Raw genomic sequence first — 26257 nt, forward strand, 5'->3', positions numbered from 1 at the left:
GTTAAGAAGGTTGGTTATCCTACAAGGTAACGCAAAATTGTAGTGGACTTTGATGGCTGGTTTAATATTGCACTCTGTACCTTTAAATAATCAATAGTAATAAATGTAAGGTTGTGTTGGACAATGCACCTGGAGAAAACTGCGGTATTCATTATCAGTCACTTTGTAAGGTACGTTGTATGGAGCATGTAATTATAGTGTAATAACCATCTACTCCAACTACCTAAATTACATTACTGATCCCTTACTGATCCTGAGTGACATCCTGTATTATACTCCAGAGCTGCACTCAATATTCTGCTGGTACAGTCACTGTGTACATATATTACATTACTGATCTGTTGTGAACTCATTTTCTGCTCCTCCTTCCGTTCTCCCTCTGGTGGTGACAGGAGGTAGTGAGGTTGTTTTAATTGGTAGTGACCTGCCACCTGATGAGGAGGATAACGATTGGATCTCTGGAGTACCTCACTATATCCTCACTATATCTGAAACTGAACCTGTCAAAGACTGAACTCCTGGTGTTTCCTCCCGCTACTAATGTACCTATACCCGACATTGCTATTTCTGTGTGTGGTTCCACTATTACTCCCCAGCAACATGCCCGCTGTCTTGGGGTCATACTTGATTCCGAGCTTTCCTTTGCCCCCCACATTCGATCACTGGCTCGCTCTTGTCATCTGCACCTCAAAAACATTTCTAGAATTCGACCTTTTCTTACTTTTGACTCTGCAAAAACTCTTACTGTTTCTCTTATTCATTCTCGTCTCGACTATTGTAACTCTCTTCTAATCAGTCTCCCTCTTACCAAACTCTCCCCTCTCCTATCTGTCTTGAATGCTGCAGCCAGGATCATATTCCTCACCAATCGTTACACCGATGCCTCTACCTTGTGCCAGTCATTACACTGGCTACCCATCCACTCCAGAATTCAGTATAAACTTATTACCCTCACCCACAAAGCCCTCCATGGCTCAGCACCACCCTACATCTCCTCCCTTGTTTCAGTATACCACCCTACCCGCGCCCTCCGTTCTGCTGATGACCTGAGGTTAGTATCCTCAATAGTCAGAACCTCCCACTCCCGTCTCCAAGACTTTACACGTGCCGCGCCAATTCTTTGGAATGCACTTCCCAGGTCAATACGATTAGTCCCCAATCCCCACAATTTTAAGCGTGTCCTGAAAACGCATTTATTCAGACTGGCCTATCGCCTCAACACATTAACCTAACCTATCCCTGTGTGGCAGAGCCAAAAGTTTTACCATAACCAGGTTCCCAGCATCATGTTCCCACATGCTTTATGCATCCATTAGCCCTCTGTGTCTGTACTGTTACACACTTAACATTATGGCTGGTCCATACAATCAGAGAAACTGTTACCACCCACCTTTCGTGTCTCCCTCTTTCCTCATAGACTGTAAGCTTGCGAGCAGGGCCCTCACTCCTCTTGTTATTTGTTATAATCTACTGTATGTGATTATTGTTATGCTGTAATGTCTACTGTCTGTACAAATCCCCTCTGAAATGTAAAGTGCTGCGGAATATGTCGGCGCTATAAAAATAAAATTTATTATTATTATTATTAAAGCACCAGGCTGGATATAAGACAGCCGACGCTCTATCCTGGTGCTGGTGATTCAGTCTGCTTCTCAGGTCTTGGACTTCAGCTCTGTTCCAGTCTTCTCAAGTTAAGTTTGTTTTTGCTATTGTTGACACTTGCTCTTGTTGGTCAATTCAGTTTTTTGTGGTCAGCCAGCCCCTGCTGGGGTTGTGCTGAATTTCCACTCCTATTTATCTGTATTTGCCTTTTGGTCCCTTATTAGATTGGCCTCTTTTTGCTCTGTCTCAGAATATTTCAGAGTGCTGATATAGTGGGAGAAGTCTAGTGACTTCAGGGTTAATTTTGCTATCAGAAGTGTTGGACAATATTTTGGTAGGGGTTTTGTCAGATTGCAGACAGTGTCTTTCCTTTCCTGTCCTTTCTAGTTAGTCGGGCCCCATCGTTTGCTCAGCCTATTTTTCTGCCTTTGTTTGTGTTTTCATCTTGTTTCACCGTCAATACATGTGGGGGGGCTGTCTTTCCTTTGGGGTCTGCTCTGGGGCAGTTAGTTTTCCTCTTTTCCTGCTTTAGGCTTATGTAGCTCTCCGGTTGTGACAAGGCGTCTAGGATCATCGTAGGTATGCTCCACGACTGCTGCTAGTTGTGTGGTAAGATCAAGGATCTGCAATCTGCATAGTTACCAACCCCTCTGGTTTTCTGAGACTTGGCTTGTGTTGTTTTTTCCGCCTCGGTGACCTATTCATAACACAGATCCTGAGTTATATCCTGTATTATACCCTAGAGCTGCACTCACTATTCTGCTGGTGCAGTCACTGTGTACATACATTGCATTACTGATCCTGAGTTACATCCTGTATTATACTCCAGAGCTGCACTCACTATTCTGCTGGTGCAGTCACTGTGTACATACATTACATTACTGATCATGAGTTACATCCTGTATTATACTCCAGAGCTGCACTCACTATTCTGCTGGTGCAGTCACTGTGTACATACATTACATTACGGATCCTGAGTTACATCCTGTATTATACCCCAGAGCTGCACTCACTGTTCTGCTGGTGCAGTCACTGTGTACATACATTACATTACTGATCCTGAGTTACATCCTGTATTATACTCCAGAGCTGCACTCACTATTCTGCTGGTGCAGTCACTGTGTACATACATTACTGATTCTGAGTTACATCCTGTATTATATCCCAGAGCTGCACTCACTATTCTGCTGGTGCAGTCACTGTGTACATACATTACATTACTGATCCTGAGTTACATCCTGTATTATACTCCAGAGCTGCACTCACTATTCTGCTGGTGCAGTCACTGTGTACATACATTACTGATCCTGAGTTACATCCTGTATTATGCTCCAGAGCTGCACTCACTATTCTGCTGGTGCAGTCACTGTGTACATACATTACATTACTGATCCTGAGTTACATCCTGTATTATACCCCAGAGCTGCACTCACTATTCTGCTGGTGCAGTCACTGTGTACATACATTACTGATTCTGAGTTACCTCCTGTATTATACTCCAGAGCTGCTCTCACTATTCTGCTGGTGCAGTCACTGTGTACATACATTACATTACTGATCCTGAGTTACATCCTGTATTATACTCCAGAGCTGCACTCACTATTCTGCTGGTGCAGTCACTGTGTACATACATTACATTACTGATTCTGAGTTACATCCTGTATTATACCCCAGAGCTGCACTCACTATTCTGCTGGTGCAGTCACTGTGTACATACATTACATTACTGATCCTGAGTTGCATCCTGTATTATACTCCAAAGCTGCACTCACTTTTCTGCTGGTGCAGTCACTGTGTACATACATTACATTACTGATCCTGAGTTACATCCTGTATTATACTCCAGAGCTGCACTCACTATTCTGCTGGTGCAGTCACTGTGTACATACATTACTGATTCTGAGTTACATCCTGTATTATATCCCAGAGCTGCACTCACTTTTCTGCTGGTGCAGTCACTGTGTACATACATTACATTACTGATCCTGAGTTACATCCTGTATTATACTCCAGAGCTGCACTCACTATTCTGCTGGTGTAGTCACTGTGTACATACATTACATTACTGATCCTGAGTTACATCCTGTATTATACTCCAGAGCTGCACTCACTATTCTGCTGGTGCAGTCACTGTGTACATACATTACATTACTGATTCTGAGTTACATCCTGTATTATACCCCAGAGCTGCTCTCACTATTCTGCTGGTGCAGTCACTGTGTACATACATTACATTACTGATCCTGAGTTACCTCCTGTATTATACTCCAGAGCTGCACTCACTATTCTGCTGGTGCAGTCACTGTGTACATACATTACATTACTGATTCTGAGTTACATCATGTATTATACCCCAGAGCTGCACTCACTATTCTGCTGGTACAGTCACTGTGTACATTACATTACTGATTCTGAGTTACATCCTGTATTATACCCCAGAGCTGCTCTCACTATTCTGCTGGTGCAGTCACTGTGTACATACATTACATTACTGATCCTGAGTTACCTCCTGTATTATACTCCAGAGCTGCACTCACTATTCTGCTGGTGCAGTCACTGTGTACATACATTACATTACTGATCCTGAGTTACATCCTGTATTATACCCCAGAGCTGCACTCACTATTCTGCTGGTGCGGTCACTGTGTACATACATTACATTACTGATTCTGAGTTACATCCTGTATTATACTCCAGAGCTGCACTCACTATTCTGCTGGTGCAGTCACTGTGTACATACATTACATTACTGATTCTGAGTTACATCCTGTATTATACCCCAGAGCTGCACTCACTATTCTGCTGGTGCGGTCACTGTGTACATACATTACATTACTGATTCTGAGTTACATCCTGTATTATACTCCAGAGCTGCACTCACTATTCTGCTGGTGCAGTCACTGTGTACATACATTACTGATTCTGAGTTACCTCCTGTATTATACTCCAGAGCTGCTCTCACTATTCTGCTGGTGCAGTCACTGTGTACATACATTACATTACTGATTCTGAGTTACCTCCTGTATTATACTCCAGAGCTGCACTGACTATTCTGCTGGTGCAGTCACTGTGTACATACATTACATTACTGATTCTGAGTTACCTCCTGTATTATACTCCAGAGCTGCTCTCACTATTCTGCTGGTGCAGTCACTGTGTACATACATTACATTACTGATCCTGAGTTACATCCTGTATTATACTCCAGAGCTGCACTCACTATTCTGCTGGTGCAGTCACTGTGTACATACATTACATTACTGATCCTGAGTTACATCCTGTATTATACTCCAGAGCTGCACTCACTATTCTGCTGGTGCAGTCACTGTGTACATACATTACATTACTGATCCTGAGTTACATCCTGTATTATACTCCAGAGCTGCACTCACTATTCTGCTGGTGCAGTCACTGTGTACATACATTACATTACTGATCCTGAGTTACATCCTGTATTATACTCCAGAGCTGCACTCACTATTCTGCTGGTGCAGTCACTGTGTACATACATTACATTACTGATTCTGAGTTACATCCTGTATTATACCCCAGAGCTGCACTCACTATTCTGCTGGTGCAGTCACTGTGTACATACATTACATTACTGATCCTGAGTTGCATCCTGTATTATACTCCATAGCTGCACTCACTTTTCTGCTGGTGCAGTCACTGTGTACATACATTACATTACTGATCCTGAGTTACATCCTGTATTATACTCCAGAGCTGCACTCACTATTCTGCTGGTGCAGTCACTGTGTACATACATTACTGATTCTGAGTTACATCCTGTATTATATCCCAGAGCTGCACTCACTTTTCTGCTGGTGCAGTCACTGTGTACATACATTACATTACTGATCCTGAGTTACATCCTGTATTATACTCCAGAGCTGCACTCACTATTCTGCTGGTGTAGTCACTGTGTACATACATTACATTACTGATCCTGAGTTACATCCTGTATTATACTCCAGAGCTGCACTGACTATTCTGCTGGTGCAGTCACTGTGTACATACATTACATTACTGATTCTGAGTTACATCCTGTATTATACCCCAGAGCTGCACTCACTATTCTGCTGGTGCAGTCACTGTGTACATACATTACATTACTGATTCTGAGTTACATCCTGTATTATACCCCAGAGCTGCTCTCACTATTCTGCTGGTGCAGTCACTGTGTACATACATTACATTACTGATCCTGAGTTACATCCTGTATTATACTCCAGAGCTGCACTGACTATTCTGCTGGTGCAGTCACTGTGTACATACATTACATTACTGATCCTGAGTTACATCCTGTATTATACTCCAGAGCTGCACTGACTATTCTGCTGGTGCAGTCACTGTGTACATACATTACATTACTGATTCTGAGTTACATCCTGTATTATACCCCAGAGCTGCTCTCACTATTCTGCTGGTGCAGTCACTGTGTACATACATTACATTACTGATCCTGAGTTACCTCCTGTATTATACTCCAGAGCTGCACTCACTATTCTGCTGGTGCAGTCACTGTGTACATACATTACATTACTGATTCTGAGTTACATCCTGTATTATACCCCAGAGCTGCACTCACTATTCTGCTGGTGCGGTCACTGTGTACATACATTACATTACTGATTCTGAGTTACATCCTGTATTATACCCCAGAGCTGCTCTCACTATTCTGCTGGTGTAGTCACTGTGTACATACATTACATTACTGATCCTGAGTTACATCCTGTATTATACTCCAGAGCTGCACTGACTATTCTGCTGGTGCAGTCACTGTGTACATACATTACATTACTGATCCTGAGTTACATCCTGTATTATACTCCAGAGCTGCACCGACTATTCTGCTGGTGCAGTCACTGTGTACATACATTACATTACTGATTCTGAGTTACATCCTGTATTATACCCCAGAGCTGCTCTCACTATTCTGCTGGTGCAGTCACTGTGTACATACATTACATTACTGATCCTGAGTTACCTCCTGTATTATACTCCAGAGCTGCACTCACTATTCTGCTGGTGCAGTCACTGTGTACATACATTACATTACTGATTCTGAGTTACATCCTGTATTATACCCCAGAGCTGCACTCACTATTCTGCTGGTGCGGTCACTGTGTACATACATTACATTACTGATTCTGAGTTACATCCTGTATTATACTCCAGAGCTGCACTCACTATTCTGCTGGTGCAGTCACTGTGTACATACATTACATTACTGATTCTGAGTTACATCCTGTATTATACCCCAGAGCTGCACTCACTATTCTGCTGGTGCAGTCACTGTGTACATACATTACATTACTGATCCTGAGTTACATCCTGTATTATACTCCAGAGCTGCACTGACTATTCTGCTGGTGCAGTCACTGTGTACATACATTACTGATCCTGAGTTACATCCTGTATTATACCCCAGAGCTGCACTCACTATTCTGCTGGTGCAGTCACTGTGTACATACATTACATTACTGATCCTGAGTTACATCCTGTATTATACTCCAGAGCTGCACTCACTATTCTGCTGGTGCAGTCACTGTGTACATACATTACATTACTGATTCTGAGTTACATCCTGTATTATACCCCAGAGCTGCACTCACTATTCTGCTGGTGCAGTCACTGTGTACATACATTACTGATTCTGAGTTACATCCTGTATTATACTCCAGAGCTGCACTCACTATTCTGCTGGTGCAGTCACTGTGTACATACATTAGATTACTCATCCTGAGTTACATCCTGTAGATCTTTTATTATAAAAATGAAAAACATTACAATAATAATAATAGAAACATAACAGGAATATCAGCCAGACAATAATCCGTATACTGAACACTGGTCCCGCCGCTCATTCTCTCCTCTCACACATATTATACATATATACAAAATAATAACTAATAATAACTTACACCTTCCGGTCCGGTCACCAACAAACTAATAACAAACAATAAAATAAACAAAGGACGACATAAATACTGTATATACATAAGCATTTTTTTTTTACATATATATATGAAATAACCAAACTATACAAATATATACAAAACTAAACTAAACACCCCACACTGAAGCCCACCATTCCCAACCCCTGCACTGACCTGAGAGCTGGTCCTGCGTCTCATGCCTCAGTCCATGTCCAACGTCCATAGGCCAGATCAGGCAGTGGCAGTGTTTCCCCCAAACACCCCAGTGTCCCATAGTCCCACAAGATAAACCCACCTCCCCCCTTTTCCCACCACCCAACCTAACACCTACACCCAAATCTATATTCCTATATACAATATATACAGAAACAAGCAACAATACCTACAAATCACAAAGCCCAAGTTCGGCGCCTGCAGCCCTACATCACTGTATACCGATCACAAAACAAAAATCTACAGTGTCAGCAGCAGCCCACCACCAGGAAAGGAGACGACCAGACTAGGGCACACTAAAAGCCCCTCCAGAGGAGAGCGGCCCTACGTGTGCCCAGTCTCTCATACTCCAGACAGCGCACCTTCACCAGGTCACCGAGTATGGTCCAAAACACATCGTCCACTGGGAGGATTTTCCGTTGCATCGATACTAAGCACTGTGCGTTCCACGTGTCATACCAAACCACTGCGCTAACTAGAAATAAGGTGCAGCGGTCCTGGCCAACAAGGTCTCCGAATGCTCCATAGGCCCATTCTGCATAGGAGAGACCGGCCAGCCGAGACCAGCCAATGGAGGCGCCCACCCTGTTGTACACCTCTGTGTTGAAGGGACCATGAAGCAGGAAATGGTCCATGTTTTCCAGCATGGTACCACAATGCTCCCGAGGACAGTTCCTGTCCTTAGAGCTCCTACACTTCAGATTGTTTCTCACACACAGTTTCCCATGGAAGCAGCACCAATCCAAGTTCCAAAACTTTGAGGGGATCCTGATAGAATTCAAATAATGCAAACCCACCCCAAGATCCCAACTTGGGCAATCCCTGAGCACCAGAGGCCTCTGGAAATGGGTCAACAGAACCCTATTGTCAAGGAGTTTTCTTGACAGAGTCCTAATCTCCCACATTACCAGACCCCACCGGCGAATTACCTTCAGAACCAAGGTAGCGTAAGCTGCAAGATGTCCATGCGGTGTGCGAAGATCCTTCACTTGCCCTCCTGTCTCCCATTCCTGGAAGAAAGGCTGAAACCATCCCCTACAGGAGAATACCCATGGAGGAGCCCTCTCTTTCCAGAGGTTTGCAATATTGATCTTAATGAAAGTATCCACAAGGAATACCACAGAGTTGACCATACCCAACCCTCCTAGTCTCCTCATATGGTAAGTAACCTCGCTCTTGACCAGGTTCAGTCTATTCCCCCATAACAGTTGGAAGAACAAACTGTAGACCCGAGTCCAGAGAGACTCCGGCAAGATGCACACACTGCCCAGATAAATCAGTAAAGGGAGCAGGTAAGTTTTGATCAGGTTTACCCTTTCCCTGAGGGTCAAAGACTAACCCTTCCATTGGTTCACCTTCTGAGTGGCGATCTCCAGCCTGCTGTCCCAATTTTGTTTGGGGTAATCCCCCTGGCCAAATTCAATGCCAAGGACTTTTGCAGAGACTTTGGGACCTGGAAGGGTGTCCGGGAGATCTAAACCAGGATCTCCTCCTCCCAGCCAGAGACTCTCACACTTATCCCGGTTGATCTTGGACCCGGATGCCTCCGAGTAGCGATCTACCTCTGACATCAGCCAGCCTGCCTCCTCGTGAGAGGAAACAAAAACAGTGACATCATCGGCATACGCCACCACCCTCAGAGTGGCCTCTGGTGCTGCCCGGTCCATCCCGATCCCGGCCAACGGTCCACTCTCCACTCTCCTAAGAAGTGGGTCAATCGCGAACACGTACAGCAGGGGGCCCAAGGGACAACCCTGGCGAACACCAGATCCAACCTCAAAAGAGCTGCCAATCCAACCGTTCACAAGCGGGAAACTCTCTGCCCCACCGTACAAGGTTTTAAGCCAATCAACAAACCCCCCCAGCAGGCCATATCTCAGAAGGACAGATCAGAGGTACTCGTGATTAACCCGATCAAACGCTTTTGCCTGGTCCAGTGACAGCATGTACCCCTTCCAGTGACCAGGCCTACCCTGCTCCACCGCCTCCCAGACACCGAGCACAGCACTAAATGTGCTGCGACCTGGAACAGAGCAATGCTGGGCCTCCGAAAGGAGTCGGGGTACAAATTTCACCAGCCGATTAAACAGCACCTTTGCCAGAACCTTCATGTCTGCATTGAGAAGTGCTATGGGACGCCAATTCTCAATGCACGATGGGTCCTTACCCTTTGACAAGATGATCAGGGCAGACCTCATTGACTCTGGCAGAGTGCCCGAGGAAAGGCACTCATTGAATACCTCAGTCAAGAGGGGAACCAAAGCGTCCTTAAAGGTCTTATAGAACTCGGATGTTAAGCCATCTGGACCGGGCGATTTTTTTTGGGCAAGCCCTTCAATCGCCAACTTAACTTCCTCTTCCCTGATCATCTCTGTCAAAACGTCAAGAGAGGGGTCTACCCCTGGTTCGGGAACGGCTTCAGCCAGAAAAGCCGACATCTCATCCCAATCAAGATCCCTCTTCCTCAAGAGGTGCGAGTAGAAGGATCTGACAACCTCCAGGATCCCTGATCTGGATCGCCTCAGGGACCCCCGTAGTGTCGACCAGTCCTGTAACCACTTTACTATTCACTGACATCTTGCAGTTTCTGTAAGGGTCGGGCGAGTGGTACTTCCCGTATTCCTTCTCAAAAACCAAAGATGCGTGTCTATTGTACTGACACCTCATGAGCAAAGATTTCACTCTGGAGATCTCCTCGCGGCTACCTCCAGTTGAGACAAGTTGCTCGAGTTTCCTCCTCAGACCCTGATACAGGCGGTACCTGTTCAGACTCCTGATGCTCGAGAGCTGGCGGAAGAATCTCGCAACCCTTTTTTTGAACATCTCCCACCACTCTGACTTACTACTACAAAGATCCAGTAAGGGTACCTGGCTCTGAAGAAAATCCTCAAAGGACTGTCTTAAGTCCGCTTCTTCCAAGAGAGACGAATTGAGCCTCCAAAAGCCTCTTCCCATCCGGAGGGTCTCTGTAACATTCAGAGAAAACAAAATTAAACAGTGGTCGGAGAACTCCACCTCAACAATAGACACTGCTGAAGAGACAGCTTCCTCCTTTAAATAAAACCTATCTATTCTGGACCTACAGTTACCTCTATGATAGGTGAACCCCTTGTGGCCTGGGGTGTGCCGAATGTGGACATCCACCAGGCGAGCATCACTAGCTATACAATTAAGGGCGACGCTATTATAAGTCAGCTTGTCTCTGGGACCTCCTCTATCTCGGGGCCTCGTGACAGTATTGAAGTCCCCTTCAAAGATAACCTGCCGACTTGTAAAAAGGTAGGGCTTGATCCTCATAAAGAGACACTTCTGGTCCCACTTAGATTGGGGACCATAGATGTTAATGAGCCTGAGCTCTTGTCCCTTCATGAGGACATCTAAGATCAGGCACCTCCCCATTTCTAACTCAATAACCCGTCGGCATTCCACTGGTGTGGTAAAAAGGACCGCCACTCCGCTATACGGCTCGACCACAAGAGACCAATAGGAAGGCCCGAGTCTCCACTCCCTTTTGGCTTTGAACACATCTGCCATGTTTGGCAGTCTGGTCTCTTGCAAAAAGAAAATGTCAGCTTCAACACGGCTGAGAAAATCAAAGGCCGCAAATCTGGCTGTATTTGACTTTATGCTGGCGACATTAATGGACGCCAGCGTCAATGGAGTGGGTACCGCCATCATTGGTGATTGAGTTAGATGGCTTTCTTCTTCCCACTCCCCTTATTCTCTGCCTCAGAGGAATCCTTCCCCCTCTTTAATGACACAGAGGTGTTCATTCCCATGTGATTTTTCTTTTTGTCTTCCTCGTCTCCGGACTCCGGGCCAGTCCCTCCCTCGAGGGACCTTACATTCCCAGAAGAAGGAGACTTAGCACCCCCTGTAAGCTCCGCCGAAGCCGGAACCTCACCCTCAGCTTCCTCCTCAGAGGAAAAGATGTTCTCAAGGGCTTGGAACCGGTGAGAAAGACCAACCAGAGGGGAGTCAGTTTTTCCTTAGGTACTTTGGTCAGAGCGGGAGAAGATGTTTTATCTCCTTTCTTTCTCTTCTTTTTGGTGCCGAGCTTACGCTTGTCCTCTAGCCACTGCCTATTATCTTCATCCATACTTTCATAATGGGAGGAATCGAAGGCAGTGGCAGTTTCCTCCCTGTGGATCCTCCTGACCTCCTCATCCAACTCATCATCCCTCGGGGCCTCAGCAGCAAGACTGGCATCCAGGACAGGGGTCACCGCAGTAGCCCGGGGCTTGCCCAGCTCCTTCTCCTGTCTGCGCTTGTCTAGACGCCTCAGCTGGGCAGGTGTCTTTTTATTGCTTTTCCTCCTTGGCCCCTCAGCTCCCTCACCCCTGCTAGTCCCTTCCCCAGCAGAATCAGCCTCACGGCTTTCTCCCACCGGAGTTACGACTGCATTAGCGAAGGAGCGAGGACAATGGCTGAATGGGTGACCTAAGTCACCACACAGGTGGCACAGTTTGCACTGAAGTGTGTGGGGTTGCCGCACTTGTGACAGAGCTTTGGTTTCCCCTGGTAGAAGACCTGGATACGATCCCTATCCAGGAAGGCAGATGATGGAATGTGGGCAACCGTACCACCTGAACGCTTAAGTTTTACCATAAACGTCCAGTCCCCTGACCAGATACCATACTCATCGCGGTTTTACTTTGGCATTTCCACCACTTCTCCATATCTGCCAAGCCACGTCATGATGTCATAACAAGAAAGCGACTCGTTACAAGTCATCATGGTCACTTTCTTGACTTGATTTTGGCGAGACACCGCCTGGATGGCAAAGTCTCGCCAGTCGGGCTCATTTTTTGCCAACTCATAATTCGACCAGAAGAGCTCAAGCCCCTCTGGCCGAACAAAGCTGACATCAAACTCAGGCGTGGAATAGGGATGTATCAAGGCGTAGATGTCAATAGCCTTGAAGCCCATCTTCAGCAGGAGCTCCACAACGTTAGACCTTGGAGGTCACGCATCATTGCCTCTCCACCGAAGACGGACGCATGCCACAGTATCATGGCCTAACCGTATGCCCGCCACTGGGTCGCCCTCACTGTCCAGCCTCTCGGCTGATGCACCTGCTGCTACAAGCAGAGACGGAGCTCTGCGCCTCACTGCCGTGCTCTGTACTCTCCCCGCGCCTTTGCACCAGATCCTCAGCAGAACCCGGGCTGGGCTGGGCAATGGGGCTTATGCAGCGAGCTGACCCTGCAGCTGACTCAGGAGGGGGGCATATACAAAACTCACCGCTTCCTGGAGCTTTGGTTTGGTGGTCTTTTTCTTCTGGCCCCCAGGTGCCTCCTCTGGTAAATCATCACCAAGATGGACGTTCTAAAGGCACACTGGGGACTCCAGGAGCCTTATCTATGCCATTAGTGCCCCTCCCTGGCCGCTGTTGTCACTGTCCTCCCCAGAGCCAGCAGAACTGTGACCAGATGCCAATGTCGCCTGTCCAGCAGGGAGCTCGCTGCACGTGGCCTGCGGGTGACTTTGCAGGCTGCCAGGTGGTGCTTTCTGCTGGTCATCATCCTCATAGTCATCATCATCATCCACCTGGCTCTCAGGCTGCAGCCCTTCTGCCTTTGCTCTCTGTTATCAGCCATTTCTCTAAATCTGTCCTCATTTATTAATTTTTCTTTAAATGGTTCACTTTTTTCTCTTAGGAATGCTTAGGAGGGCAGTGGGGGCATTATACTGTGTGAGGAGGGTGGTGGGAGCATTATACTGTGTGAGGAGGGCAGTGGGGGCATTATACTGTGTGAGGAGGGCAGTGGGGGCATTATACTGTGTGAGGAGGGTGGTGGGAGCATTATACTGTGTGAGGAGGGCAGTGGGGGCATTATACTGTGTGAGGAGGGCGGTGGGAGCATTATACTGTGTGAGGGCAGTGGGGGCATTATACTGTGTGAGGAGGGCGGTGGGAGCATTATACTGTGTGAGGAGGGCAGTGGGGGCATTATACTGTGTGAGGAGGGCAGTGGGGGCATTATACTGTGTGAGAAGGGCAGTGGGGGCATTATACCGTGTGAGAAGGGCAGTGGGGGCATTATACTGTGTGAGAAGGGCAGTGGGGGCATTATACCATGTGAAAAGGGCGGTGGGGGCATTATACTGTGTCAGGAGGGCGGTGGGAGCATTATACTGTGTCAGGAGGGTGGTGGGGGCATTATACTGTGTGAGGAGGGCTGTTGGGGCATTATACTGTGTGAGGAGGGCTGTTGGGGCATTATACTGTGTGAGGAGGGCAGTTGGGGGCTTTATACTGTGTCAGGAGGGGGTCACTGTGGGCATCATAGTGTGTCGAGTGTCACTGTGGGCACTATATAATGTGTGTGGGAACTGTGGAGAAATAATTTGTGAATTCAGTTGTGTGAAGTCACTATTATGGCACCATTCTGTGTGCTGGGTCTGTGGGGACCTCATATTGTGTTGGTGGCACTGTGGAGTATCATACTGTATATCTGGGGGGGGGTTGCAGGGGTAAATTGTGTGGTGGACTTCACTGCGAGGTTATCAGGCTGAGTGGGAGGCATCATCCTCTATGGAGCCAGGATAGGACCATCGTTGTGGGGTGAGAAAACTTAGGGGCTTATATAGGGGCACTATTTCTATGTATGTAAAAAGTCACTTATTAAAAATTGAATGAATCCTGTTCTTTCAAGAATTAAAAAAAACATGTACCCCAATATAACACCAACAAAGTTCTTTCGAAAGAAGTTTTTATTGTGCACAAGTAGAAAAACATAAAAACTCTGAACTTAGTTCTGGCATACTCAGACTGACCTGCAGAATAGCGTTTTCATGCCCTTATACCTCCTCGTAGGTGTCAAAATCAAAACTCGAAAAGCAATTGCAAAGAATGTGGTCTTTTTACCTCTTTGTCATTCCCCCAAAAATCTAATCTAATAAAACAAAACAAATGGATCAATTTAGGAAATTAAACTCATCCTACAAAAAATGTTGAAGAACAAAAAAAAAAAATATTGTGCAGAAAGGAGGATACTTTTTATAGACGGTAGATATTTTTTATTGTACAACCCCAATATATTGTCTAAATAATACGCAATGCCAAAACCTGACCGTGACCGCTGTATAAAATATATTTTTATTTGACAGTGATCAGTGTTATATAAATGCAGAAAGTATTGGGTTATGACCTGTACAGATAATTATAATGGGTGGTGAGGAAGAGTTCACAAAGTCTGTAAGATTTGGAGTAAGGTTTCAGTGAAATCGAGAAAATTGTTCTACATAAAGTTCACTAGTTCTTGCCTAAATCAAATCTGTAGGCACTTTGTTATCCCCAATGTTCAGTGCACATACTGAACCCTGTTTTCCTGTAGTAAATTGCACTTTGTATGAGTAAGGTGCATGTTGTCTCCGTAGAGTTGTTGAGTTTGGTCTTCACAACAAAGGATTTTGGTCAGAACACCATGGCCAGTGGATCAAATACCAGATCATTGAGAAAATTAAGTAGAACTATCCTCTTAAAACCCAACTTTATTGTATGTTGAGTCTCCCAACTCATTTTTAAGTTACTTGGAAGAGCTTAAGGCTTCGTAAAAAACTCAATGAAGTAATGAAAATCAGACTCATTGAGAGGCTTGAAGACCAAACCTCAAGACGGTTGAGGAACACTATTTGGGTGTGGGTAGACTGGACTCATCAATGATCTAGCACATCAGTAAGAGGTGTTCTAGTCTATGTTAACGAGAACATGGACTAGTAGTTGGCTATGTCATTTTGATGCTGTTTGGGTTTATGGACTATTTGTTCACAAATATCGTAGACATCTTCAAGATGTGTGTAGGCTTGTAAGTTCTGCTTTATTCAATCTGAAGATCCAATGTAAAGACAGGAAACGGATTATTGGTTGTATCATCGTGGGTCAACAAGATTCCAGTCAATGGTCCAAGACAACAAACTGCTTAACCTGACCGAGAAAATGGATTAGTAGTTGACTATGCCATTTTGATGCTGTTTGGACTGATGGACTGTATTGGTCACAAATCTTCTAGACATCTTCTGCTGTAGGCTTGTAAGTTCTGCATTCTTCATTCAAGAGAGTCAGGTAAGTCATGGCCTAGAGACCCAACCTAAGAAAGGGAAGGTATGACCTGAGTCCAGTCGACCCATGGTGACCATAAAATCAATAATCTAACACAACACACAGAGGTGTTCTACTCAATGTGACCTAGAGGATGGACTAGTAGATGACTATGGCATATTGATGTTTTTGTGTCAATGAACTATTTTCTTCAGAAGTCTTATAGACATTTTCTAATGTGGGTCATCTTGTAAGTTCTGCTTTCTTCAATCAAGAGAGTCAAGTAAGTCATGGCTTGAGGAACCAACCTAAAGATAGGAGAGGAACACTGATCATATTGTTACCTTGGGTTGATTGGACTATGGTCAATTATATATAACAACACACAAAGGTCTTCTACTCTACATATCCTAGAATATGGACAAATAATAGACTATGACATATTGATGTTTTTTGGATCGATGGACTGTTTAATTCTGAAATCTTGTACACATCTTCTGATATTGGTAGTCTTGTACATTTTACTTTCTTTTACCAAGAGAGTCTTGGATACCATAGTCCTTAATAGACTTGAAAGAAAAACAACCTTAAAACAGGGGAGGAACGCTAATCAAATGGCCGCCATGGGTTGATTGGACTCTGGTCAATTGGATAACACAACACTTAGAGTTGTTCTATTGTATGCGACAAAGAATATGGACTAATTATTGACTATGGCATACTGATACTTTTTGGATCAACGGACTGCTTAGTTTACATATCTTGTAGACATCTACTGATGTGCGTAGTCTTGTTAGTTCTGTTTTCTGGTCTTTTTTTATCGTAACTGTCTCAACTTCCTGCAAAGAGCAATATTTCCTGTAGATTTTTACTTCTCTTTCTTTATGATGTCTCGGTGGAAAGTTCTGCTTTGTTGATGACTCGGGATTTTCAGTGGCTGGTAACATCATAGTCTTTGTTTATGGTATGAAATGTATCTTTGTTTAAAATCGAGGGGTGGGAATTGTCTATATGTCCTCCCGTTGAGAATATATACACAATTCTCATAGTTCAGCATCATTTCCATAGTGGTTTTCTGGTGGTAGTATTGACCTCTGGAGCCAGGCATATGGTGTAATAATGGACAAGGGTAAGGAAAGTGCTCCTGGTCCTCCTTACCCCACCAAACCAACGTGCTCAGTGAACCTGGAAAAGACCAAAGTATGTGAGGAAACTGTCTACCCTCAAGCTGACTTTGGGAAGAGTTTTGATGCGGAGGGAATTGCCAGGACGAAGAATCACAAGCCCGGAAACACTGCAGGTCTTCAGTGTGGGATCACGGATGCTCGCGGCCGTAGCAGAAAACTCTTGCAAGCAGCGAAATATCAGTTTGCCGTCTAGAAGTAGATCCAACTTGATGTAGCTGCTTCGGTCCTCATTGAAGTGCACCTTGGAAGGAAGGAGAAGGAAGCTTAAAAGGAATCTTTAAGACCAATGGAAGGACAATAGTATATGACTGAAGAAGATGTAGACCACGTAGGAAAAAAGTTTCTGAAGATATCACTTCAGAGATTAGGAGAAGGTGGTAGACCAATGAGATAAGGAGACTATATGAAGACACTGTGAGCATACAGACATCACTCATGATTGAAAATGTGGAGAGGAGGAAAATGGCAAATGTCTTCTGTTATCAGCCAGTACAATATTTAATTCTTTTAAGTTTCTTTTTTCTCCCACAAAACCACAAATTCCTGACTTGTTTTTACCCAGTTCATAATCCAGCTCGTATGCCCTGCGCACACTTACTCAAAACCTCAACTTCTCCACACTCAACCACATTCTCCAAATGATTCACATAACAAAATCATCTCCTCTCATTTTTCTGTTCTTCGACTCTACAGGTGTCCATACACTCTAGATGTGATTCAGCCAAAGTGAATAATTTTGGTGAGAATTGGTGGTCTTCCAAGTCAACGTCACAGAAGATATTGGAGAAAGGGGGATTGAGCATGTTGGATTTCATCTTGACTGAACCTTAGAGACTAGTCAACGCCAAAGTAGTTCAGAGGGGTCAGAGGAAACTGGAGGAAATGTAGAAGTCAAGGCAACTGAGGTATATGTAGATGATTATTTGTAGATGATTCTCGAATAGAAAAAGGAGAGAGGTGAATGAAGGGGCAGAGGAGTCTGAGCAGAAATTTGGCAAAGACGAATTTGTGAGGGAAAGGAGAGTCTATAGAGAGCATGGGTGATATATACAGTTGTGGCCAAAAGTATTGACACCCCTGCAATTCTGTCAGATAATACTCAGTTTCTTCCTGAAAATGATTGCAAACACAAATTCTTTGTTATTATTATCTTCATTTAATTTGTCTTAAATGAAAAAACACAAAGAATTGTCCTAAAGCCAAATTGGATATAATTCCACATCAAACATAAAAAAGAGGGTGGACAAAAGTATTGGCACTGTTCGAAAAATCATGTGATGCTTCTCTAATTTGTGTAATTAACAGCACCTGTAACTTGCCTGTGGCATCTAACAGGTGTTGGCAATAACTAAATTACACTTGCAGCCAGTTGACATGGATTAAAGTTGACTCAACCTCTGTCCTGTGTCCTTGTGTGTACCACATTGAGCATGGAGAAAAGAAAGAAGACCAAAGAACTGTCTGAGAACTTGAGAAACCAAATTGTGAGGAAGCATGAGCAATCTCAAGGCTACAAGTCCATCTCCAAAGACCTGAATGTTCCTGTGTCTACCGTGCGCAGTGTCATCAAGAAGTGTAAAGCCCATGGCACTGTGGCTAACCTCCCTAGATGTGGACGGAAAAGAAAAATTGACAAGAGATTTCAACGCAAGATTGTGCGGATGTTGGATAAAGAACCTCGACTAACATCCAAACAAGTTCAAGCTACCCTGCAGTCCGAGGGTACAACAGTGTCAACCCGTACTATCCCTCGGCTTCTGAATGAAAAGGGACTGTATGGTAGGAGACCCAGGAAGACCCCACTTCTTACCCCGAGACATAAAAAAGCCAGGCTGGAGTTTGCCAAAACTTACCTGAAAAAGCCTAAAACGTCTTGGAAGAATGTTCTCTGGTCAGATGAGACAAAAGTAGAGCTTTTTGGGCAAAGACATCAACATAGAGTTTACAGGACAAAAAGAGGCATTCAAAGAAAAAAACACTGTCCCTACAGTCAAACATGGCGGAGGTTCCCTGATGTTTTGGGATTGCTTTGCTGCCTCTGACACTGAACTGCTTGACCGTGTGCATGGCATTATGAAGTCTGAAGACTACCAACAAATTTTGCAGCATAATGTAGGGCCCAGTGTGAGAAAGCTGGGTCTCCCTCAGAGGTCATGGGTCTTCCAGCAGGACAATGATCCAAAACACACTTCAAAAAGCACTAGAAAATGGTTTGAGAGAAAGCACTGGAGACTTCTAAGGTGGCCAGCAATGAGTCCAGACCTGAATCCCATAGAACACCTGTGGAGAGATCTAAAAATGGCAGTTTGGAGAAGGCACCCTTCAAATTATCAGGGACCTGGAGCAGTTTGCCAAAGAAGAATGGTCTAAAATTCCAGCAGAGCATTCTAAGAAACTCATTGATGGTTACCGGAAGCGGTTGGTCGCAGTTATTTTGGCTAAAGGTTATGCAACCAAGTATTAGGCTGAGGGTGCCAATACTTTTGTCTGGCCCATTTTTGGAGTTTTGTGTGAAATGAACAATGTTTTGCTTTTTGCTTCATTCTCTTTTGTGTTTTTTCATTTAAGACAAATTAAATGAAGATAATAAGACCAAAGAATTTGTGTTTGCAATCATTTTCAGGAAGAAACTGAGTATTATCTGACAGAATTGCAGGGGTGTCAATACTTTTGGCCACGACTGTACATGTTTGGAGAGAACAGTGTTTTCTGGAGGGGATGCAGAAGTCTGGCAGGGACAGGTGTCTGAAGTGGACAAGGATGTCTGAAGGGGACAAGGGAATCTTGGGGGACTGAGAAATCTAAAGGGGACAAAATAGACTGGAGGATCAGAGAAGTATGGAAGGGACGGGCATGTATGGGGGAATAGGGAAGTCCTGGGAGTCATGTATTTCAGGAGGGGACAGAATTGTTAGAAGGGCTGAGACGTCTAGAAAAGATTGGAGTCTGGAGGAGGCAGTGAAATCTGGAGTAGACAGAGAAGTCTCGAGGGGGCTGGGGACTCTGGAGGGCACAGAGAAGTCTGGAAAGGGCTTACACGTTTGGAGGGGAAAGTCAGGAAGAGACTAAAGTCTGGAAGGAGACAGAAGGGTCTGAAGCGGGGGCAGAGGCCCCCTCCAGACTGCTCAGTCTGAAGACAGCAGTCTGGAGGGGCAGAGGGGTCTGGAGGGAAAAAGAAGGATCTGGAGAGGACAGTTTAGTCTGGAGGGGATAGAGGTTCTAGAGGGAATTGAAAACTTTGGAGAACAGAGAGGTGTGGAGGGTACAAGAGTTTTGAGGGGACAGAGGGTACTGAAGGGGGCAGGATAGTCTGAAGAGGAGAGAGCAATCTGGAAAGGAACTGAAGAGTAGGGGAGACAAAGGGGTCTGAAACGTCTGGAGGGAGCAGAGGAGTCTGGAGGTGATTGAGTAGTTTGGAGAGGGCAGAGAAGAGACATGACTTTTGGGGGAGAGAGGGATCTGTAGGGGTACAGAAGGGTGTGAAGATGATTGAGGAGTATTGAGATGACAGAGGAGTCTGTAGGGGGTCAAAGGGATCTGGAGGCGACTTTTGAGTCAGAGGAGTCTGGATGGGACAGAGAAGTCAGGGTGGCCTGCAGTGGGGACAGACGGGTCTGAAGGGGACAGGAGTCTGAAGGAGGACAAAGTAGTCTGCTAGTGGCCTATTGCCTTTTTACCATGTAGTTTATTCTACTCTCTCCATTGATAATACACACAGAAGCTTGCATATGGAAAGGGGGAGGCCGCAGTCAGCCGAAAGCAGTAGTGGAGGAAGTGCTCACTTCTCCATTACTTAATCAGGCTACGGTTCTACAGTTTTCCCCTCATTCATGCTAAGCAAATACACTGCAATTCTGGACATATCCGTGACTCATTTCCACAGGGCTGCACTGTCACATTCTCAGCCAGTTGGACTTCGCCTGGATCATTATTTATTTTACTTGCTTATATGGCAGCAATAATTTAACAACGCTTTACAGACATCATAACCACTGTCCCCATTGTAGGAAACGCACACAAACACGAGGAGGACGTACAAACGCCTTGCAGATGGTGTACTTGAGGGGATTTGAACCCAGGACCCCAGCACTGTAAAGCAACCCTGCAGTTCTAACCACTGAACCACCATGCAGTGCTAACCACTGAGCTTAGTATTTCATGTAAGTCAGGCAGCCATTCCCATTCATACACATCACTACTCCCATGGAGACAAGAAGCGTACGTTCTCTCCCAATAAAATGGTTTCACGACAATGGTCCTTCCTAGGGCAGGAGATCGGTTATGGGAGCATGTACTTTAGATGTTCTAGAGTTCAAAGATGATGGGGTCACCATCAATCATTGTAGACCTTCCTATTGTGATGTTGAGGATCATGTGATGGACATACGAAGAAGGATAAAGAAGGTGAATGCTGGGAATAAATATGACTAAAGACTGGTAACCAAAGGAGAAGATGAAGACAAGAAGGTGGGGTAGTGAAGAACTTGGCATATGCAAACCCTACTCACCTGGCAATACAAATAGAACAATCCCTTGACATTGACTACAAATTCCCCCCTTCCATCATCATATCTAACCGGACTGGTAGAATTTCGTTGAACTTCCGTCCAGTCCAGGATTGTGCCATTATCATCTGCCAAAGAAGAAGGTTATTAGCTCGTGTCACACAATGGAAAGAAAGGAAAAGACGTCTTGTCATCTGCTTACCAGCATTCACCTGTCCTCCTTTCTTAACTGCAAAGCACAAAAGAAAACATTGAGGACGGCCAAAATCCTAAGATCAATTAATTCTTTCCCTATTCACACATTCACATTCAAAGGGATTCTAGACCACAAGATCTAAAAGAAATATTGTGATATTGGCAGAGGATATCCTGGTGGACCTATCTAGGCTTGCATTTTCTCAATCTACCTAGAAGAGCATTCATTCATCAAGTCGTAATGGCTCGAGGTTGAGCCAAAGGCCGCTACATTAAATAAATTAAAGTGTGCACTTGGTGACCAATTGGGTAGGGCTTTTCCATGCCAAACTTTCGAATTTTAGTTATGGTATCAAGATTCTAGTCCATGTTGACTTGATATCTTTGATGGCTGTCATCCCACCGGGTCTTTACGTTCTACCGTATCGGAAAAGTCTTCTATTGAGATGACGTACACTTTCAACCTCCAGAATGTATAGATTACTAGACTGTAGCCATCGTCGGCATCAAATAGGATTGTCTTATCATAGATAACCACTTACGTAACTGTGCTGCTCTGGGCATCAGTTAGTTAGCAACTCCCGTTCTGGCAAAAAAAAAAAGACTTTGCTAGTCAACGGCAATTACGGATACATGGCCGTAAATCTGACTCGTTGACACCTTGATTCCACAAGAGTAGTTCTATATCTTGGTCCATAGAGAAGGATCGTAAGTGATGTCTGTATGCCTTTTAGATCATATCGATAAGCAAGATATTACATAAGGGGCTTTGATTGTTGCTGAGGACATCCAGTCTGAATTAAGGTCTTCAATAAATAATTTTTTTAAGGAGACTAACGTGTGTCTAGATTACTCTCCCTATGCCGACATTCGACTGGGACATAAGGCTGGAGTTATGTGTTCTTCAAAAAATTCTGAATCCACCATCAGAGTTTTAGGATCTAGTAGCATTTACTGGGATTGTTCCATTTTTTTTTCGGTTTTAGAGCCTGGTGCACACTGTAAATTTGATTGCTGGTCTTATCTAATGAAAGTGAAAACTGTTCATTTTCCATCAACGTCAAGGTTCAATGTGTTGTGTATTCGGAGATGGTCTTTTGTAGACCACCCATGATCATTTCAATCACATTTGTCATAGTCCGTTGATCTTTCTAAAGCACAGGGTGTTTGATTAACATCTTGAGATCCGAACATACACTTCTCTATCTATCAAATCTTTACATTCACTCACATTGCACTTTTTCCCTACATGCCTCCTGAACTACAACCAAGGACTTAGATTAGAACATTTCTGGTCTTTGAAGAGACATACAAAGCCATCCACAACTTGTCTCCTCCATACATCTGTGACCTCGTCTCCCGGTACTTTCCTGCACGCAACCTCCGATCCTCACAAGATCTCCTTCTCTACTCCCCTCTTATCTCCTCTTCCCACAATCGCATACAAGATTTCTCTCGCGCATCACCCCTACTCTGGAACTCTCTACCACAACATATCAGACTCTCACCTACCATCGAAACCTTCAAAAAGAGCCTGAAGACCCACCTCTTCCGACAAGCCTATAACCTGCAGTAACCACCGATCGACCAAACCGCTGCACGACCAGCTCTACCCTCGCCTACTGTATTATCACCCATCCCTTGAAGATTGTGAGCCCTCGCGGGCAGGGTCCTCTCTCCTCCTGTACCAGTTATGACTTGTATTGTTTAAGATTATTGTACTTGTTTTTATGTATACCCCCCTCACATGTAAAGCGCCATGGAATAAATGGCGCTATAACAATAAATAATAATAATAATAATAATAATAATTCTATCCCTTCTGCTCATTGCCAGGTTGGCCTTGACCTGAACATGTAAGTTGTCGAGACTTCTGAAGCATCACCTTCGTAATGAGCTGCGGTGACTGTTGAAGATTTACGATTGTTATGTTTGTTTTTTCTGTTCCCATTCGCTGGAAAAAAAAGATGAATAATTAGGATAGAATGCGACAAAAAAAGTGGAAAAGCTGGGCGGTTTCTTATATGAAGCCGACAACTTTTTGGTCAACTCTCAACGAAGATCCACTTTTCAGGCAAATTACAACAAACTTTTTTTTACTAACTTACAGTAATGTTCTAATTTATTTTGGAAAATTGCAGCAAATTTCAACATTTTAGACAAGTTAAAGTCAATTTTTGGGGCAAATTATATCGAAGCTTAAGAAGAAGAAATTCAGTGAAGTTCAACTTTTGGGGCATCTTTATAGTAAAACGTCACATTTTGGACTACTTCTGGTGAAGCTCGAAATTTTGGACAACTTCTGGTGAAGCTCAAAATTTTGGACAACTCCGGTGAAGCTCTAAATTCTGGACTACTTCTGGTGAAGGTTGAAATTTTGGACTACTTCTGGTGAAGCTCAAAATTTTGGACAACCCCAGTGAAGCTCTATATTTTGGACAACTTCAGGTGAAGAGCTAAATTTTGGACAACTTCCGGTGATGCTCGAAATTTTGGACAACTAAAAGTGAAGCTAAACGTTTTGTACAATTCACAGTGAAGCTCCACTGGTTGGAGGACAGTGAACCGCCACTTTATTATAATTTATCCATGGTATTACCTGAACGTTTGTGACGGCTCCGATCCTCCGTCAGCTTCTGATACAGAAGTTGATGTTTTTCCCAAATATTCTGGTAATAGATCTAAAAAAAAAAATTTGTTTGATTAATAAGATTGAGCTTCATTCCAAGACACATGACTGGGAAGTCCATATTGTTAGGCATCGGGTTCCTGCAGCTGCACAGCGGGAATCCAGAGCCTTGCATCCAGTGGTCTCCCATTCTCCACCGACCGCTCAGGAGCCTGCACAGCAATCTCGGCGTCCCAGACGCTCGGCTCAGACCAGCTCTGTAGGACTGGCTGTTGCTGCCACCTCTGGGTCAGCAATAGCAGCGCAGGCTGTCCTGCAGCAAGCCACTCCAGAGGCTGTCCTCTCGTCCCGCTACTGAGCATACTCAGGAGACGATCTCGCATTGGAGATCGGGAGTCACGTGTTCAGGTCCTTCTTGGTCCATCTCAGAGATCTGGAAGGTCCCAGCAGCGCACGGCTATAAAAGGCCCGCATGGCCGCTCGGCCATGCGCTAGTATAGACTCTTCTTGCTAGATGTGTGAATGGTGATGGATGTATGATTCTGGTGACTGACTTATTAAGATTCCCCTCCCTCTGATATTACGCTTGTGGATAGGGAATTAGTTCAGCAGTCAGCGCCAGTCAGTGGCAAGCCTTAGGCCACAGTGCACACCGCACCTCTACACTAGCATCCGGTGGTGTCACGTCTCTCACGGCACTATCGCATAGCGGATGTGTCTGCCACCGCGTTGCATTCAGCGGCATTTACCGGCATCCGCAGTAGCGACGCCGCACGCATGGTAGGTCTAGATGGACACCGACCCCAGTCTTGGGCCCGTGTCCTGTGACCTGATACCGAGCGTGCAATTTTGCTGAGACCTGTGAGTCTAACAGGCTCGGTGTTTATGTTTATCTTACAGCGCCTCTGTGAGTTAACAGAGTCCGCTCTGCGCACATCAGGTGACGGTGAACACATGCACATTATACCGCCATATAGCGCGTCTGCCATTGTCTAGCAGTGTTTTTAACACCTACTGCACGGTGGACCCCGGGCGGCGAACGCACTTTCTATTATTTAATATTTAGTGCATTCCGCCGTCCCTAACACATATTGAATATTGGTTACATCGAGCAAAGGTTCTTGTTTCAATCTCATTTTTTTGTCACCCGAAAGAGACCATCAAGGAATCCAGCTGGTGTAATCCAAGACCAGGAGGAGGGAGATGCAGCTGCAGCTCATCCATCTCATATTGCTAGAAGAGAGGAAAAGTTGCAGATCCAGCGCACACAACACACGAAGAATATCCTGCCCAGTATGGAAAGTATGTAAAGAGTGAAAAAGAGGGCAGGAAATCATTTTTGGTTCCTTTGGAAGTATTTGCGTATATAGAACTATTGGAAGCCCCTCGGATTGGCTCATTTTGCAAGTTTTGAGAGAACCACAACTCTGTTTCTCAAAGCCCCTCTACACAAAGGCATATTCAGAGAAAGATATTGAGCGACCAGTGCAGCAGATAGGAGCCCTTTGTCCTGCTGCCAGTCCTATGAAAGGCACTATTCTTATATGGCATTGCAGCAGGGGAACGGCGCGACCATATAAGTCACGCAGTGCGATTCTTACCTGGGTATCAGCACTGGGATCTCGCACTGGATGCATCTGCAGTACAAACAAGATGGAAATGTGTAAAACTGACGTTGTCTTATGCTCCAGTTACATCCAGAGCTGCACTTACACTTCTGACACCAATACAATCATTATAAGTATCTGTACATCTTCATGTGCCCTATTCTGCACAGAACTAGAATCAGCAGGGGCTGCACTCAGAGGTTATGTGTTATCTGCCATTCAGACAAAGAGTACAACCACGATGAGGTTTATCAGGATGAGTTTGACACTAGTAATTGATGGCAAACTGTGAAGTGCTTCCCTGAAGCCACCACTAGAGAGAGCTATCTGTAT

At 44.8% G+C, this 26257-nt stretch overlaps 1 protein-coding gene across 1 annotated transcript in view; it reads right to left on the bottom strand.

Moving 5' to 3' along the window:
• Positions 1-26257, bottom strand: part of LOC141049907 (uncharacterized) — a 63964-nt gene that overhangs the window by 25357 nt on the left and 12350 nt on the right. The window contains exons 2-9 of the mRNA XM_073546746.1: positions 25919-25954; positions 24288-24369; positions 23574-23642; positions 21696-21722; positions 21497-21621; positions 16987-17229; positions 16559-16640; positions 16337-16387 (exon numbers count right to left, since the gene is read on the bottom strand). Coding sequence (XP_073402847.1) covers positions 16337-16387; positions 16559-16640; positions 16987-17229; positions 21497-21621; positions 21696-21722; positions 23574-23642; positions 24288-24369; positions 25919-25954 — 715 coding nt within the window. The remainder of the gene's footprint in view (positions 1-16336; positions 16388-16558; positions 16641-16986; positions 17230-21496; positions 21622-21695; positions 21723-23573; positions 23643-24287; positions 24370-25918; positions 25955-26257) is intronic.

Source organism: Dendrobates tinctorius, unplaced genomic scaffold, assembly GCF_039654945.1.
Source record: "Dendrobates tinctorius isolate UK_male_01 unplaced genomic scaffold, ASM3965494v1 ptg000151l, whole genome shotgun sequence".
In the NCBI taxonomy this organism is placed as follows: domain Eukaryota; kingdom Metazoa; phylum Chordata; class Amphibia; order Anura; family Dendrobatidae; genus Dendrobates; species Dendrobates tinctorius.